Consider the following 18,405-nt stretch of genomic DNA (forward strand, 5'->3'; position numbering starts at 1 on the left):
GTTTTTAGTTCAGAAGTAACAGTTGAAGCTAAAGCTTATTAGATGGAAGCTGTGTTGCTTTGTAATTCCCTATGCAGCTCAAATAATATGGCATAGATGTGAGTGTGGTATCTGACTGCCATTCCCAGAACTAGGATATTGCCTTTTTCAGTACCAAACAAAGCATCGTGTAAGTGATTAGCTCCATAGCTACGTGGCATTGTGAAGATTGCAGGAAGTGATGTGCTTCCCACAGCAGTAGCTTGTCCTTGATTGTGTGGCTTGGGTTGGAAGGGGCCTTAAAAATCATTGAGCTTCAACCCCTCTTCCATGAGCAGGGCTACCAACCTCTAGATCAGGTTTCCCAGGCTCCAACCACCTTGACCTTGAGTGCTTTCAGGGATGAGGTTCCACGGCTTCTTCAGGCAACCTGTTCTGGTCTCTCACCATCCTCTGAGTAAAGAATTTCTTTACTCTAAAATCTAAATCTTCTGAAATCTAAATCTTTTACTTTAAAGCCATTCCTCCTTGTCCTATCACTAGCAGACTGTGTAAAAAGTCGGTTCCACTCCTGCTTTTAAGCTCTCTTCAAGTACTGAAAGGTTGCAATAAGGTCTCCCCAGAACTTTATCTTCTGCAAGCTAAACAAGTCCATCTTTCCTCAACCCTTCTTCATGGGAGAGGTAAACCAGTCCTTTGATCATCTTTGTTGACCCTCCTCTGTACCAATTCCAATAGCTTTACATCTTTCCTATACTGGGGGCCCCAGGACTGTACATGGTACTCCAAATGGGGCCTCAGAAGTTCAGTAGAGGGGGATAATCAACTTTCTGCTTGCTGCCACCTCTCTTCTAGTGCAGCCCAGGTTGCAGTTGGCTTTGCTCTTAAGCTCTTCTATGGTCAACCATGTAAATATATTTATGTTATTTGTGTGTGAGAAAGATGTGTTACTCTTTTTTTCCTTTCTTTGATGTATTTTGATACATTTTTCTTCCTCTCTGCTGCTTATCTGGACAAGAGTGAAAGTTTCTGTAATGAGTTTCTATTGAGCTTTGACAGAAGATGGCAATTATGAAACCTTTCAGTTCACGGATGATACATTCCCTAGTAGTTTCCAATATATGTTGACTGTGTTTTTACCAAGTATCAAAAAAAGTAATAAAAACTTACTCCCCAGATTTTTTACAAATGTTTTAGGTATTTATAGGGGATGGTGACTGTAGTTAATCAAGATTCTGCTCATCTGCTTTAGAAGCCCTGTTCCTTTGCCCTCCTCCTGCTTTTGTATGTTTGAAACGGGGCAGTTTCATTACAACACCAGTTTTTCTTATTATTTTTTCCTCTTCGTATTGTGTCTTTTATTCCTATGTATGTCTGTCCGGTTTTAATTTAGTTTTAGTTTTGCCTCTATCTGCTTTACTTTTGTTATTTGTTTCAGGTGACCTGATAATGTTTATGTTCCATGTGGAATAAGTTTTATCTGTTTGAACTATAAGGTGTAGTCAGTATGAAGGAGGGAGTTTCTCTTTGTCAAGCATCATTTTGCTGTTCCCCTTCTCAATCTATTGTGATCTGTTGTGTATCTTTGTCTCTTATTTTATCTTATAACATAAAATCTGAAAAATTGAGCTATCTGGGAGAAATTTGGTTCTGAGTAGACTCTGCTTCACTGATTAGTATAATTCTTACATGCAATTTGTCTATATTTGGCCACACCAGCTGATGAGGACTGTGCAGAGCAGAGCTGGGTAAAAGGCTTGAGTGGAAATGAAAATCAGAACCTAGGTATCCTGGGTTTTTACTTTTGTTTTATGGAAATAGTCTTTGTTATTGTCTGGTTGGTTGGTTGTTTTGTTCTGTTTTAACACCCCAAATCAGCACCCATCTTTCAGCTGCAGTGTTTCATTGGTATTGCTCAGTTAGGAGAACATGACATTGTGCAGGCAGACTGGCATAAGGACTAGCTATAAAACCTAACATCTGTTCTTAGATGAAGGAATTATTCTACTTTAAAGGGAGGTCAGTGTCACCTTTCTATAAGCAGGCCACCATTTTACAAGAAAAAGAGAGCAACTTGATTTGATATGCTGTAAATACTCTGTGTGATCTGAGGTCCAAGGTGAGTTTTAATTATTCATGCTGTCAATGCATTGCTACTGGTAAGGGCTAAATTCACCCTAGAAGATCTGGCTCCTCCTGCCAGTGTGACATCAATTAATAGCTTTACTTTGTTAGCAAGGCAGTACTGCCCGAAGACTATTCTCTTGTGACAACTCTGTGAAGGCTTTGATTGCTTATGCCAGATGTTGAGACACCTAATCTAGCCAGGAGGCTTTGCTCCCTTGTAAAGCTGAGCAATTACAGCTGTAAAAATAAAACTGAGAAAATGAATTAAGCACAATTGCATGTAGGGGAGTCCTAAAAGTAAACAATTTTTAAACTAGATTTGCAAATAGTGAATACAAATGCAGTGATTACCTGGAGTTTTCTTATCTTGATAGCTTATTGTTTGTTCATCAGTAATGATACACACGGTCCTTTATTTTGGTATTGCCTACAAAACCTGCATTTATAGAAAATATCTTGGTGAAAAGAATAACGATCGTTTTCTTGTTGTCAAGCCTATTCTATGGATAACAAGAGGACTTCAGTTTCTAGGACCATGAAATGGTTTTGAACATGAGCTGTTCTCGTGTAAATGGCGTTGCTATTTTTGTAATGTGCTGCATGCACACTACTTGCCTCTCTACCTCTTTTAGAAAGTGAATGATTTATGCTGAGTAACATCCTCAAATGGTGACCTTCCGTGTAGTCTTTGCTTGAGGAATTCTGTGAATTAAGAAGAAAGTGACAGACGCAATGAATAGACCAAAAAAATGAAACTGATTCTTCTTTGTGTTTTAAATACAGCTATTTTGAATTGGAGAGCAGTGGCTTACGGGATGAGATTAGATACCACTACAGGTTTAATGGGAAGTCAAGAACAGAGGTGTTCCCATACCGCCTGGCAGACGGGCAGTGGCACAGGATTGCGTTGTCGCTTAGTGCATCCCACCTTCTGCTCCATGTGGACTGCAACAGGTAAAATACATCATATGCTTTATTTCTTTAAAAGCACTGTCTGTTTGCTGCCTAAGAACAACTTAATTTTAGAAGTACAACAAACTGCAATAAAATAAGAAAAGGAAAGCAAAGCATTAAGCTGAAACAATACGTTGTTAATTATGAACTAATGTGGAAGTGGCTGATTGCTACTTTTTTATTTTTACACATTCCACATTCCACATAAATGCACTTCTGTGGTTTAGATGCTTGCTGTTGTTATGTTTGACTATGATTGCATTTCAGTGTGATAGATGAGTGTGCAGTCTGTTCTGTTGTGAGCCCCTTCACTCAGTGTACCTGAAAACTTGAACAGAGAGATATGTCAGAGGCTTTTTAATTTCCCTTCACATATGCAATGTACGTTTTATTTTGATTTCTACCCACTGCTTCACTTATAAACTTCAGAAAAATGTGAAAGCTCTTTTTGCATGTGTAGAACTGGATGCTGTTTGTTTTCTGAGGAGTATTCTGTCCATCACTTGTTTGCTGTAGAAGTTGTGAAGACTTCAGTAAGGCAGATTGTTGGGATTTCAAGGAATAAAAAAGCAACAGACCTAGAATCTCTTCTCAGAATCTTGTCCACTGGGATATGACTTCACGTGTTGAAGACTGGCCTTTGCTGACTTAGGTTTTTTTTTTTCCCCCCATCAGTCACTCAGATTTGGGACCTTAGAAATAGCCTTTAGGAATGAGGAAAACAAACCATTACTTTCAGCTACTCTAGTGCAGGAATGAGGATCAAAATATTCTTGTTGCCTTCAGTGAGAAGATCTGTCCAGTACATGGGTTGTTTTGGAATTGCGGCACTTGAGTGGACAAAGTGACAGCTGATATTTATTTCTAAAGTCCTTGTTTCATTCAGACAGAAAAAGGTTATGGGACTATTGTGGGAGGTAAGAGATCATTAGAACATCTGGAAAAGCTTTAATATTGACTGAAGTAATTGTAAGAATTGTAGAATTACTCAGGTTGGAAAAGACCTCAAAGAACATCAAGTCCAACCTAAGCCTATCCACAGTAACCTAACTCTAACAACCCTCTGCTTAGTCATATCTCTGAGCACCACATCCAGACAGCTCTTAAACACATCCAGGGACGGTGACTCAACCACCTCCCTGTGGAGCCCATTCCAGTGTTTAACTACCCTTTCTGTAAAGAAGTCTTTCCTAACATCCAGCCTAAACTTACCTTGGTGCAACTTGAGGCGATGACTACAACTGCATTAATTATTGACAGTAAAAACTTCATCTCGAGTAAGCTTGCGTATTAAATCCTTTTGTTTGAACCCTAAAAGCAATTATGTGCTTTTAAAGGAGTTTTAATTTCATTTAGGCATGAAATGATTGTTTTCATTTCAGTCTTCAGATTTACTTACCTTACTGCTATTGGTTCATCTGTTGTTATCTCTTCACTTACCACAGTGTACTTCTCTGTTTCTTGATATAATGGGTTTTGGGACAGATTACTCATGTCCAGTGTTGGTTTTTTTTTTTATGAATAGCAAGATTGTTCTTGAAAGACCACCTTATGATTATTTTTTTTTGCTGTCTGCCTTCTTTAATACTGTGTGGAAGGAAGACAATATGAGAAGTCTTGTACAGAATTCTATCCATGAACAAGAGACCTGCATAGAATTGTGGTTGACTTCCTTAACAGTAACAAGCAGCAATAGATAAATAAGATTATGGAATAAGGTATGCTGTTAAATGAGGAGATAAATGCGTACAGATGTCTCTGCTAGATGTCTCATGCATTTATAAGTGTCCTCTAGGCTACACCCAGAACAGATCCATACCTAAATGCCATTTGGCTACACATTTGTGCTTGTTTATAACGACTCCTGAATAACATGATGTGAGTAGTTTTGAAAGCTTGACTTGAGGGCAGATTATTGTAGAAGTTTAAATGAAACTGGAGAGGGTTCCTGACTCAGATGTGATGTCTCAGCTCAGTTAATTAGAGACCTTTGTGCATGTTGGTGTTGTAGTTTGCTTTATAATTTAACCCCCTGCATCTTTGGGCTCAAAGAATGAATCCACATCTTTTTCATCTTGGCAGCAGCATTTCTGGCTGACACTACAGTAAGCATCAGAAGATGTGAAAATGATCTGCTTGGCCTAAAGAAGGGCAAGTCAATGAGGGGTAATTTTGAGCTCATGAGTTTCTGTCTCTTGTTTCTTTGTATTTTAAGAAAAAGAAATAAGAAGAAAATTCACTCCTTGGATCACTACTGAATTTCTTCAAGGAAGTAGCAACTTTACATACTTCCAAATGTGTATAGATTTGCATAGGAGCGTTACTCCTTTTTGGTAACTGGAACACACTATGTATTTGGTAGACCATACTTAAGAGTGATATGTGAATGCGGTGCTCTTAAACTTAGCCTGTATGCGAAACTATTTGCACTGGGGAAAAATATCCAGGCTCCCCATACCTTTGCTACAGGATTTGCTTTGATACTGGAATGTAACCTCTGGCCTCTAAAAACTGCAGATAATCAAAAAGCATTGGAAAAGAAACTTCTAAGTTGTTAACAGATAGTTAGATCTACTTAAATTCTTTGCAGCCTTACCACCCACCTCAATCTGATTTGTAAAATTGCTCTGCCATTTGGTACTTTGATAGTCTTTTGGATTCAACTCAAAGCTGATTTCTTATTTTTCAGACCTGGCAGGGTTAGGGAAAGCTGTCTGAGGTCTGGTAAAAGACTTTACTGTCTTAAAGATTGTCCTTAAAGGCACTTAATTGCTGATAACTGCAATTATATGTGGTGGGGAAGGTGTATGTATAGAGGGATGTATATTTGAGTGAAAGTACAGTAGTGGCCGTTTCAGATCAGTTCCTACTCTGACTCCTTCTGGTGTTCCTTTGTGAAAACAGGGTGAAAGTTGTTGCTGAGTTTGGTGCTATAGCTTGGAGCTGATGACACAGGAAGCTACATGGAAGCCCAGGCTAAAAGCTTGTAAAAATATCACTTGATTTAGAGCATTTTGATAAGATTCAGAAAGTTGAGAAAAATTAGAAGACTGTATTTGTTATGATAGTCCAGCTCATGCACAGTAAAACCTCTGCTGAAAGCGACATGGAAATTAATTGCAGTGCTGTTTAGCTCCTTCCATCCCAAGTGCTGAATCCACTAGCGGCATAGAAATCTTGTTTTAAAGCATTAGCTATGGTTAGGATCTGTACTTCTCCTACTGTAGGGAAAAGGAGATTGTCAGCGGTTGCCTTTCTGATGAGCATGTGGGCTAACCTAGAGCGACTGTCAGAAGATCGTTAAATAAACTGGCCCTGAAGAGTTACTCTGTAATGAAATAGTCTCTGCCAGGAACCTTCCCAGATTTGTTCTCTTTGGAGAGCAGAGGTAAAGGATCCTGCAGTGCATGGCTGCGTTGTCAGGAGATTTTCTACCCCAGGAGATTGTCAGTACCTGTAATAGCTGGGATTTGCTTTCAGTTTGATGGGAATTAGTTTTAGCTGTACAGAGTCTGTAATGTCGCCAATGACTGAAGTAGCGGCACTGGTGCTGTGGTTTTAAGAGATGGTAGTAACCGTATAAAAATGCTTTTGTTGACAACTTAACAATTTTGAGTTTATATTTCTTTTCTGTGTATTTAATTGCTCTGGGGAGGTAAGCTAAAGGCTGCTTGCTTTTTTTTACCTTTGTTGTTTTATTTCTCATCAACCATGCTGCTCCAAAGGTACTCACCTGTGCAGAGAGTATCAGGGATCTTTCCTTTGAACTCTGTCTGCAGGTGTGAAAGGGAGAAGGCAATTTTCTGTGAAAATTAATGCTTTCCAATAAAAAACGTTAGTCTTTTTTATGAATCCAGCGTATGGTTTTGATGGGCACTCTTAGCTGTTAAAGCAACATCATCCAAATAAAGGAGCCCCGTACCCCTGAATCCTCATAAATAACATTTTCCAGCTGCCAGCCTGAAGTTTAAAACTCCTTTTAACCAAAGAGATGGCATGATGGCAGTGTTATGGAGCTACTAATTTGTGCTGAAAACTTCTGGTGTCCTGGATTGCTTCTCCATTCTTTAATCAGTTGTAAAAATTGTCACAGAGCTTGTTGCTTAGGCAGAGTGCTCTAATTGTGCATTACAGGTAAACCCAACTTCTGGTGTGTAATAACTCTGGTTTGGGAGTTAGTTTTCATCCTTCTGGTTGACAGAAAAGCAATAACCTCTTTAGCATGAGAGAGATCTCCAGCTGGCTTTTCATCTCAGCTGCTGTCCATCCTGTATTGTTAGCGTAGTTAAGCTGTGAGGAAATGCTGGGATGCAATCAGTTGGACTCAATAAAATATAAATTTTAGTTGTGCCTGGCTGCATTGCCCACGTGTAGAAGAAGCAAACTGCTTACAGGCAGTACCAGCAAGGTCAGCAGCTGGCTGCCTGGTGTGGGGCAGTGCTGCAGTGGGGGGGCTTCATAGCTCCTGCTCAGAGGGGATGGAGAATGGTAGACGGAATAATATTAAACCAAGACTAGCAAGTTTCAGCTGAGTTTGTCATTTCATAAAGTGTGTGAACAGGTGTGTTATTCTATTCTCAGATTTTGTTTTTAATGCTTGTCCTGTATGCATATATATAACATATATAATTATGTAATTATAACATACATACATATATGTAATTATAACCAGGAGGGGAGTGAACTCTTTGAAAGGGCCAATAATAGCAGTACAAGAGGAAATGGTTTTAAGTTGAAAGAGGAAAGATTTAGGTTGGATGTCAGGGGCAAGTTCTTTACTAGGAGAGTGGTGAGGTGCTGGAACAGCTGTCCAGGGAGGTTGTGGATGCCCAGTCCCTGGAGGTGTTCAAGGCCGGGTTGGATGGGGCCATGGGCAACCTGATCTAGTAAATGTGGAAGTTTGTTGGCCCTGCCAGGCAGGGGGGTTGGATTTTTATGATCCTTAAGGTCTCTTCCAACCCAGGTCATTCTGTGATTCCGTGATTAAGCAATAAAGCAGTAATCACTTAAATTGGGATGATTATTTACAAGAACAGATGCTGAAAAATTTAGCATGCATAATTTTATGCAGAGATGAATTTCTGTGCATCTTTTTCAGGAGAAATCTCCTGTTGCTTGGTTAGGTTTTCTGTGCTAATGTAGTGCTAATGGAGTCATGTGGACAGAGGGGAGATGATTGTAATTGGAGAATCAGCTACATGAAGCAAATTGTTTGGGCTCTTCCTTTCTGATTGTAGAAAACAATTATCTTGCACCAGCCGGGCAGACCAGCAGAGATCCACAACATAAAGGAACTCTCCCTTGTGAGATGCTTAGCTGAGGTCTGAGTTCAGGACTGGAAGTCACAGAGGGTAATGCTGGAGCTGCATTGAAAAATGGTAGTATAATTTTAGCAGATACTTTTATGGAAAGCCTTGGAGCTCTGCCAGACTGTGGAGGAGAACCCTCTGAACTATTCAGAAGCTGACTTGAGATTTGGGTTTCCATACAGCAAATAATGTAGAGACTTCCCAAATGATGTAAAACCTTCTGAGTACTGAGGGGCGAGAACAACCAGGAGAACAGCATCAAGGCTGCTCAAGACTGTGAAACCAGCCCAGGGTTGTCTGAAGTGTTCTAGTTATTGGGAAATAACTAGAAGGAGGCTGCTTGAATTATTTGTTGTTGCCTGTCCTTTCACTGTTCGGTGTCCAAGCAAGCAGCCAGCCCTGAAAGCACTTAGTGGTTTAGGAGTGATTGCATTTATTTCCTATGTGTGGAGTGCTGACAGGTGCTGAGGAAGGTGTCAAAGTTTGGAGATAGGGTGTGCATGGCCATGACTGTAAGGCTGCTGCTGCAGTGATGGTTGTTGTCCTGTCTCACTTCATGTGTTGTGCAGAGCTTCTTGGTATATTTGCAGACTTGCTGTATGTGGGAGAGCTCTGTCCAGTCCTCTGGTTTGAATGGTCCTGCTGAGCGTCAGGGTGCAACTGAGCTCAGTACTGAGCACGTGGGGACAATGAGAGCTTCTTTGGAAAAAGGCTGAGAGAATAGCAAAGGCAGTCCTATATCACATTTCAAGTAGTGAAGTTTTTCTGGGAGCTCAGGAAGTACTCAGTTTTTCATGGATAAGTGTTTAGTGAATAGATATTGGCTATTGTGTGTACTTTTTAATCATGTGAAGAACCATTATAAACAGTAATACCATTACAATGATATTTTGAAGGAGCAGTATTCAGCATAGCAGTAAGGTCACGTGCTATTTCTAGTTTTATAACTTTTTTTGTACCTGTGAGACCAGTCACTAATGAAAGAATCAATGGGAGCTGCATTACATAATTGTGCTGCAATTCTAGCAGCGTTCACCTCAGCATGAGAAGAATGAAAGCAAATCACAGTGCCAACTAATGCAACTGAAAGAACTTCCTCAGCCCTAGCTCATTCCTCCTGTGTCACACCAGACACTTACCTTAAACTTAACTGAAGAATGTGCTGTGGAGTGTCTCCAGGGTGAAATTCTGGCCCCATTGAAGTCTGCAGTGAAAAATCTCATTGCTGAGCCACACTTTCATCTCTAGAGCTTGTCAAATGCTTAAAGAAATGAGCTCCAAACCCAAATGCTGTCCCTGGATAGTGCTTTTCTGTCTGTTGGCCTGGCAGTTTCCATCAAAACTTAATTTTAGAACCAATATAATGGCTTGTTCTGTGTTTACTGTTTGCTTCATACATTTTCTCAGTCATGCCCAATTAGTTATTATGAGAGAGAGTAATGTTGTCATTCAAACCACCAAGGATAAAATGGGCAGTTCAAGAATACCGTGGGAGAACAGAGATGAGGGTTATCTTATGAACCTTTGGTGAGAACTGGGGGATGTGTAATGAGTCATCCTTGTGCTGGGTTACTGAAGCAGCAGTTAGATGGGGAGCACTAGCAGCTCTTGGGAGAGCCACGTACTGCTGAGTATTGCTGAGACAACTAACAGCAGGGCTCTGGTGGGAGTGGGGAAGCATGAGTAGGGTGTTCATATGTAAAACTCATGGTCCTCAACCCATAGCTACCTTCAGTCATTAATGGAAATTGGCTGTGGAATACGGATGAGTTGATTTGATGACTGCATGTATCTTGTCACAGGATCATCTCATCAAAGCAATTAGATTCTCTGCAGATGCCTTTTTTTTTTTTTTTTTTTTTTTTTGGAGGGGGAAAAGAAGCTGTTTAGCAGGAAGGTTGCTTGTGGTTGGCTTAAATTCATGCTTTGTAGCTGTACAGAAAGGACTTGGAGTTAAAAGCCTGAGTCTTCTCACAGTCACATCTGTCTTACTGCACTAGGTGAAATGACCTTGGGGTTTAGAGTAGCCATGAAACAGAAAACAGGATGTTCCACGTGCTTTGTGAAGAAGGGTTGTTTCCAGGCTGTAAACTGCCAATTGTGAAGACCCATGTGCTGCAGATCTTGGGGCCAGGGGCCAGCGTGTCCCTGCATAATGCAGGTAGGCGTAATGGAAGCCAAGTTTCTGCACTGCCAGTTCTCACTTAACAAATGTTTTGTGTAGAACACAGAGAGCAAGCTTAACATTTCCTTACAAAGTGGAGATAAGCCATGTAACCATGGTTTTACCTCTTTGTTCTAGTAGAATGCTATTTAAGGGTTAATATTGCTGCAAGATCTTAAGTAGCGGTGATGTTTTGTGCTGTGTTTCTACCTATTGCTTTCTGATGCAAGATAGACTTAATTATTTACTACTTACTTAATGGATTCTTTAATAGAGTTTTCTTTTTTAATCTTGAACCTATGTCACTTTATCTATGAGCTTCTTGCTCAGCTTGTGGTAGGAGAGCTTTTCTTGTTGTTATCTCTTGGAAGAACCTGTTGAATTAATTTCTCCCTCTTACTTGTGGAATCTTAGATTGCCCAGTCCTGACCATCTGGGCTGTGTGAGAATTATTTGAGTGATGTTTAGTAGAGTAACAAGTGAGAGCAGTGTGCTTTTGGCCTTCTTGTTGACAGTCTATTTGAATCAGTGTTGGTTCTTAGGACCTGTTTCAATGCTTGCTAATGTTAAAGGGTGTCTTTTAGTCAACCTGAAAGCTTTAGTCTTGTAATATAAGTGGAGTTGTCTGCAGTGGAATATTTGTGTGCATGTTTTATGCTCTTGCACTCAGATTGCATTAGTTACTTACAAGTGATAAAATGACAACCGAAATATCTGTGGCAAGTTGGAGAATTTGTTTGTAAACTTATATTTGAGCTAGATGGCTTTTAACTCTGTATTGAGATGTTTGAAGATATGTATCTAAATTCACACGAATTTGTAAAAGTTGGCCTTGATTTTTAAGAAAAGTATGTGTGAAAGCTCCTCAATCAAGGTATCTTTTTGACTCAGGCACTACTTTTAGCTTTGCTGTAGCAAAACAGGCTGAATATGGTAAAAGCTGGCATCTTCACCAGATAAAGTGACAAGTGTGTTTATCTTTTGCTTCTGCTACCTGCAAGTTCCATGCAAATCTTATGCTCACAGCCAGGATCAGAGACACAGGATGTTTACTTCAGATATGACAGATCAAGATAGACTTTGAGAAAAGCTATAAAAAGGTTCTCAGAACTTAAATGTGCACTAACCATTTGGGTATCAAGCTCAACTGGTTTTGTGCTGGGTACCTTGTAATTTTATCTTAAAACAAACAGATTATAACAGAAAAGCAACAAATGTGAATAGTGCGTGTATTATAAAGTGCAGTTTCTCTGGGTACATCATAGTTGACCTTGTAGTTTGTCCTTTTATTATCTTTTTTCCTCCCACAAATCTTGAAAACTTAAATCAAATGGCCAACTTGCTATCTCTGACTAGAGTGAACTTGTGAGGAATGAAGGTCCTTGCAGTCTCTGTTTAGGGCCTGTTTCCTTATATGTTGCAGGTATTGGCACATTTTTGCTATTCTATTGCTGACTAGCTGTTTTCTGAGTTGCTCATACTTTCAGGAGTGCTATAAGAAGACAGGTAAACACTGCAGCCCTGTAAACAGGCTGTTAACCTCCTGTTGAGGCTCTGGAGGCTGTTAACATCAGGAAAAAAAATGATCTTTTTGTTCATTTCAAATAAAAGTTAATTCTATCGATCTTGTTCGTAAAGGTGTTTGATGGCACCTTGGGATTTCCAGGTAAAAGACACCCTGTAGTGTTCTCAGAAGGGTGGCTTTCTGCCTTTTTTGGGGCTGGTTCTCTACTTTAAATCAATAACAATAACCAGGATTTAGTCCCAATACCCAAGCAACACTTCTGTAAGTCATCAGTAATTTTGTTATGGTTTTATAGGAAAGTGAAAACCCTAAGCATATAAATCTAAATATATATATATAAATATATATATATATTATATTTCTTTATATATATATATATAAAGAAAATAAAAGCCTCACGTGGATAGAAAACATCTCTGAAATTTTGTGTGGAGAAGTTTCCCAAAGCAGACAGTGAACTGTGCTCTTCTAAACGTTTTTCCTTGTGTTTGTTTCATTTCCTCTTGCTGCTGCATGATATTAGAAGTTAATTTGCATCCTTTGAATGAAAAAGAGGTTGCCTTAGAGATTTAGTTAGGTGCACTTTTTAGTTCTGAACTTAGAATTATAGTTGAAATAATTAAGCTGAGAAGTAGAGTATGTCTACTTCTATATCACCTTATCTTGGTGATTATATAGGAAAATCAGTGAAATCTTTTGGGTGGCAAGATTTTAATAGAATTTAACTGAGTATGTGATCTTGATTGAGTCTTTACCTCACATATACAGTTACTTACTGAATAGCTTTTCTTCTCCCCTAGGAGTTGAACAGTTACTTTTGATTAAATAGTTTGTAGTTACTATTGTACATTTAAAATCTAATAACTAAAAGCTTCCCTCAAAAGCTGAAATTTTAATCTAAATTGTTTTCCTCTTTGGAGTGGTTGTGAACTCCTATCCTATGACAGATGAGATAACTGAAGAAATCAGAATTTCCCTCAGGAAGGTTATTTTTCTGAAGCAGAATGCTGGAAACGAAATGAATAATTCAGTTGAAGTTGCTCTAGAACTGAATGCCTGTCAGATAGAGCATCCTATTTGTAAACACCATTAAAAAGAAATGATGTTAGTATTGATACATTTGCATTGGAAAGTATTTAAGAAAATGGGTTGAAGCAGAGACACATGGTATCTTTGTATTTCTTTTCAAGATCATTTCTTGAAGTTTAGGGTGCTCTAACATTGCCTTGGTTTGTATGACTTAGCCATATCCTTTATTTTTTAAGGGATATGAGAATACAAGATAAGGAATGGCCACAAGAGAACATCAGCTTCGAGGATCAGGTTTTGAATTGCAAAAATCAGTTTCGATGACTCACCTTGATGTCAGAAAGTGCTCCTGTGCAGTCATTGGAGATGCCTTCAGAGAGTGATTAATTTACTGTAAGATGAATCATATCTTAGAAACGCTTATGTCTCTTCATTAACAGGAGAGTGTCTATGGGACTAGCTTCTCTGTAGGTGTAAAGTTTTGAGACATTTAAAAATGGATACGATGAATTCAACACCTGATAGCTACAAGCAGAGTTACAGCTTCATGAGAGTAAGTGTGGCAGCCAGATCGTATAAGCCTGTTCTTTTATTAATAGAGACAAGAGACTTAAAGTTCACACTGAAATCAGCCATAGAAATGCTAGGCTGCAGCTCTTAGTAGAGACAGAGTAGAACTTTTAACTTGGAAACCTGGTCTGCTGGTGCTAGAGGAGCTATTCAGTCTGCAGCAGTTTTAAAGACCACTGTTCCTGGGGGTTCTCTTTCCAAGTGTTCCTGTTCTTGTGAAGCATGCTGTACTCTGGGTATCAAAGCAAAGAGTATCAGAAACTGATCTCCAAGAGCTTTAGAGCATATCCAAAGTTGGAAGACTTTAACTGGATACAGCTTAGCTACTCAAATACCAAACAGCAGGTATGGTTGAATGTGGATAAAGCTGGCTCCTCAGCCCAGAAAAATCAAGTAAGGAGATGTGAATAAAGCAGAAGCTGTAAAAACAAAACAACAACAACAACAAAAATCCCAAAACAAACAAAGGAAAAACCCAAACTAAAAAGCCTTTTGCTATTCAGCAACAGCTATCAGCCTGAAGAACACTTTTTTTTTTTCTTCCACAAGAAAATCAGTGCAGGAAGGAGGAGTAAAGCAAAGGCTTTCTCCTGTTTAATAAACAATAATTATAATAGAATTTCCACCCTTCGGTAGTATCTTTTGTCATTTCACTTTGAGACTGGTTACAAAACGTTTATGCTCTTCGGGTTTTTCTCAGTGTAGAAAATAACCTGACTAATCAGTACCCCCTCATAGGTTTGTAAGATGTGTTATGCACATGGGCGATCTAAATGTCTGGGTGAAATACTGTTCCCTGCAAATGTGTGGGTGGTTGTTTTTTTGTAGCCTGCTGCAGATTTTTTTTGCTATTCTTATAAATTCATGTGTACTTTTTGACCTTTTCTTTTGCTGTGAGTATGAAGAGTATTACAGTGGCAGCATTAGGCTGTCTGCATGCTTGCTGATGTTTGACAGCAAACAATAGTAAAGCACATTCACTTTGCTCATGAACCAAATAGCATGATCCAAGATATCTTTTGACCTAGGAAGGTAAGTACCAACCCACTTCTTATGCCTTCTTTTGAATCACTACTTACTTAATGGGCATATTCATGGAGATTAGTTATTTTATATATAGTGTTAACAGACAGATGTAGGGTTCTGCAAATGTGACTTTGGTCACATCAACGCCATACATTGCTACAGACTTGTGGCAGAGTGGCTGGAAAGCTGTGTGGAGGAAGAGGACCTAGGAATGGAGAAGGGGAGGCTCAGGGGAGACCCTTTCCCTCCCTACAACTGCCTAATAGGGTGTTATGGCATTAAATACCCTATGGCCTGATAGGGTGTTATGGACAGGCTGCAAAGTCAAGGTGGTGCAGTCACTGCCCCTGAAGGTGTATAGTGAAATCTTAGATGTGGTACTTAGGGGCATGGTGTAAGTGGACAATATTGGTGGTGGGTGGACAGTTGGATTAGGTGATCTTATTGATCATTTCCATCTTCTATGTTTTTTATTCCTTGATATTTCTTGAGAACCTCAATTCTTTTCTCTTTTTTTCAGTGTTTACAGCAGTTTTGCATTTGTGTACAGCTTTGTGTGAGGCATGGTGGAACGGTTCTGCTTACATTTAAAATATTGATAAAGATGGTGCATGTCACATTCCTATAATTCTCAAAGCATTATTTAAAAGAACACTGTCTTGTTTTGTTGTCTGAAGAGGTAAAACAATGCAGCATAGTAATTTTTAGGAGATAGTAACAAGTAATTAACTAGTAGAAGTATAAATTTCCTGGAGCTTTGAATGTATCATGTTGATGAAATGCAATGAATTAGAATAGATTGTAATTATAACAAATTTGAGCAGTAAAATGATGACTGATAGAATGCATCATCTGACTAATGTACCAACAAGCTTAATTTTCACATAACTATTTTGTTCTTAGCTGTGGTAGCGGTTCTTTCTAATGATAAGTCATATTTTTTTTCTCAGGTTCAGCAAACTCAGGTAGCACAGATGACTCTTTGTACTTCATAGAGCTTTCTTGACGTTCTTTCATACTTGAAGGTCATTGTAGGTCCCTGTAAATGTATAAATTTTCCAACAGCATGACAGCATGGCAACACAGGACACAAAAATTAATGATTATTCTAGATGAGCCTGAGCTAGAAATGCCTGGACTCTAAATGGGAAAATTACTGTGCAATGGGTTGTGTTGAATGCCTTGTATTTTTTTTCTTGGTGTTCATTTTTGTACATTCAGTCTAAAGCTGTAGTTTTAAAGAAAAAACTGAAATACAAATCACTCCTTCAAAGATATGCCATGTCCCATGAAGTATTTATATTTAGAGTTTATCTATTGGCTGTCATGCTGGTATGATTACAGAGCAGCACGCACCCCTTTGAGCTAGACAGTAGTGGAAATACATGTCATCGTCTTTCAGTAATCCTTATTAAATGTGCTGGTTTTGTTATGAAGCAGAAAGTTTGTGACACCCACATGTGGAACATGATAATGTGAGAATCTGGAGTCAGTAACATCTTTGGTCTTGAATTTTTCATAATCCACTGTAGTGAGATATCATCGTTGTGGTGGTCTGACTTACTGAAGAAGGTATGAAGTCAACTTCTTTACTGGTTTCTTAAATAATCAGTCAAAGGAAAAGCAAAACCAACTAAAAATCAAACCTTTTTAAAACTCCAAATGCTTCTTGAATTTTGGAATGTATTATTACAGCAACTTACCATGATTTGACTTTAGAAATTAGAGATAGAGATTACTGCATTCATGAACAAGTTTTTGTAGCCTATAAAGGTTGAGCAAATAGAGAAAGTTCCTATTCTTTATCAGATTTGTGCCACTGATGTGAGCAAACTGGCTGTGTAGTATTGGCGGAACACGTGGAGAATATGTATGCAAACCAAATGAGTTCTGTAGCAGCTGTGAATGGGACAAGTGGATAAACTGAAAGGTCTGGGCACAGGAATAAATAAAATGAATGCAAAGCCTAAAAGGCTGTGGGTGTATGAGGTGGAATAAATGGCCTTTGCAAGGTTCATTCAAAATTAGAGACTGTGTGAAAATACCAAGATGTTATTTCTCTGGTTGGATCTTATGTCTGCTCTTCTTCCTCAGAACTGGTTGAAGCTGAGTTTGAAGTAGACTACTAAGGATAGGATGGTTTCTCATCTTATTGTTTTCCCTGGCATCTTCAACTTAGCACTGCACAGTTGCACAAGGGGAAAATGCAGTCACTGTGTGTGTTAGTGGGTTTTATAGTACTTTCTATTTAACTGTTGCTTTTGAGGTTATAATGTACCTGCAAAACTGTCAGCAATAGACATTAAGCATTTAATGGAAGGGTTAGTTTTTGTTCTGCTTTGTGGTTTCTTTTTTTTTTTGTTTTTTGTTTTTGTTTTTGTTTTTTTTCTTTTTTATTGCTGACTGAATTTGACCAGGAATTTTTAAGGGGAAAAATAGTATTTTAGTAATGGCAATGCTTTCCCTCTGCAGGATTTATGAACGTATCGTTGATCCCCCAGAAACAAATCTGATACCTGAAAGTAATTTATGGCTTGGACAGAGAAACAGGAAGCATGGTTTCTTTAAGGTAAGCAGATATGAAATAGTACATGAAGAAGGAAACTAGCTAGGCAATGCAATACTTCTGATTAGTTATCTTATGCTCCTGAAATGTGATTTGTATGAATTTCAGCTGAAACCTGGGATTTGAGGCAGGTCCAACACAGAGAAGAATCTGATTGTGCAAGGTAGAATACTGTAGCTACTGAAATGCCTCATATTTGGCATTGTATTTTTGGTTTCCTTACTTGGGGTTTCACCTACCCACTGTGCCCACCTGCTACTCCTGTGTATGTAATGATACTGTGTTGATAACATTGGAGTTGGTGGCTTTAATCTTCAAAATTTCCCAAAGCGAAGCTTGAACTGTAGTCTCCTGTCCAGTCCATAGTGACCTTAAATGCTTTTGGAGACTTCTCTCTCCTTGATTTTATTAGCAGAATATCCTCATGTGATGCGAGTTGTCTGAGGTGTCTCTTCTTTGTTGCCTTTTCCAGCACTGACTTCCAGATTAGAGGAGGTCTTCCAGGCTGTGTTCCTGCAGTCTTTGGCATGTGTCTTGTTGTGTGCAATGTGTGTGCCTTGCTGCAAAACAGTAGACTTTCTGTTTCTGGAATAACTTCATTTCTCTAGATTTTTGGGTAATGGGTGACCAGCAGAGTGGGTAATGGGTGACTGGGTTTTGTTTGAAAACTTCTTTGTCCTTTTGGAGCTTCCATTGCTTCCAGTAGCCCAGGCTATTTGGACAAGGATGGTCTTCCCAAGATGCTGTCATTTGAGTATGCCAGTATATGCATCTGAAATAAAAACATTGCAAAGGAAGGATAAATGGCCAAAAGCATGAAAAGTTCTCTCTGATGTGTTTCATTTCATTTATATGATTTTATGATCGATTTTCAATTTTAGAACCAACAGACAAAAAACACCTCCCCTAACTTAATATTAATACTTGCACTCCAAAAGCAATCTACAGAAAAGCTGAAAACATTTCTTCAAGTTTTGGTTAACAAGCCATGGAATATCTATCAGTAAAAGAGCCTATATAGTGTATTGATAGGGCAGTCTGTATATCCTTGATATTGGCATGGATTTGTTGCCAAGGTGATTTAGTGCCCACTCAGATTGCTTTGAAGCAGTCAATTCATAAGATAATTTTACAAGTTGCTGCATTTTTGAAGATG

General features: G+C 38.8%; 1 protein-coding gene across 4 annotated transcripts in view; it reads left to right on the forward strand.

Moving 5' to 3' along the window:
* The window catches only part of NELL1 (neural EGFL like 1), a 240,310-nt gene that overhangs the window by 29,124 nt on the left and 192,781 nt on the right, over nucleotides 1–18,405 (forward strand). For all 4 annotated transcript variants that reach the window (XM_032444974.1, XM_032444975.1, XM_032444976.1 and 1 more), the window contains exons 4-5: nucleotides 2,890–3,060; nucleotides 17,156–17,252. In XM_032444974.1, coding sequence (XP_032300865.1) covers nucleotides 2,890–3,060; nucleotides 17,156–17,252 — 268 coding nt within the window. The remainder of the gene's footprint in view (nucleotides 1–2,889; nucleotides 3,061–17,155; nucleotides 17,253–18,405) is intronic.

This window comes from Coturnix japonica, chromosome 5, assembly GCF_001577835.2.
Source record: "Coturnix japonica isolate 7356 chromosome 5, Coturnix japonica 2.1, whole genome shotgun sequence".
NCBI lineage: Eukaryota > Metazoa > Chordata > Aves > Galliformes > Phasianidae > Coturnix > Coturnix japonica.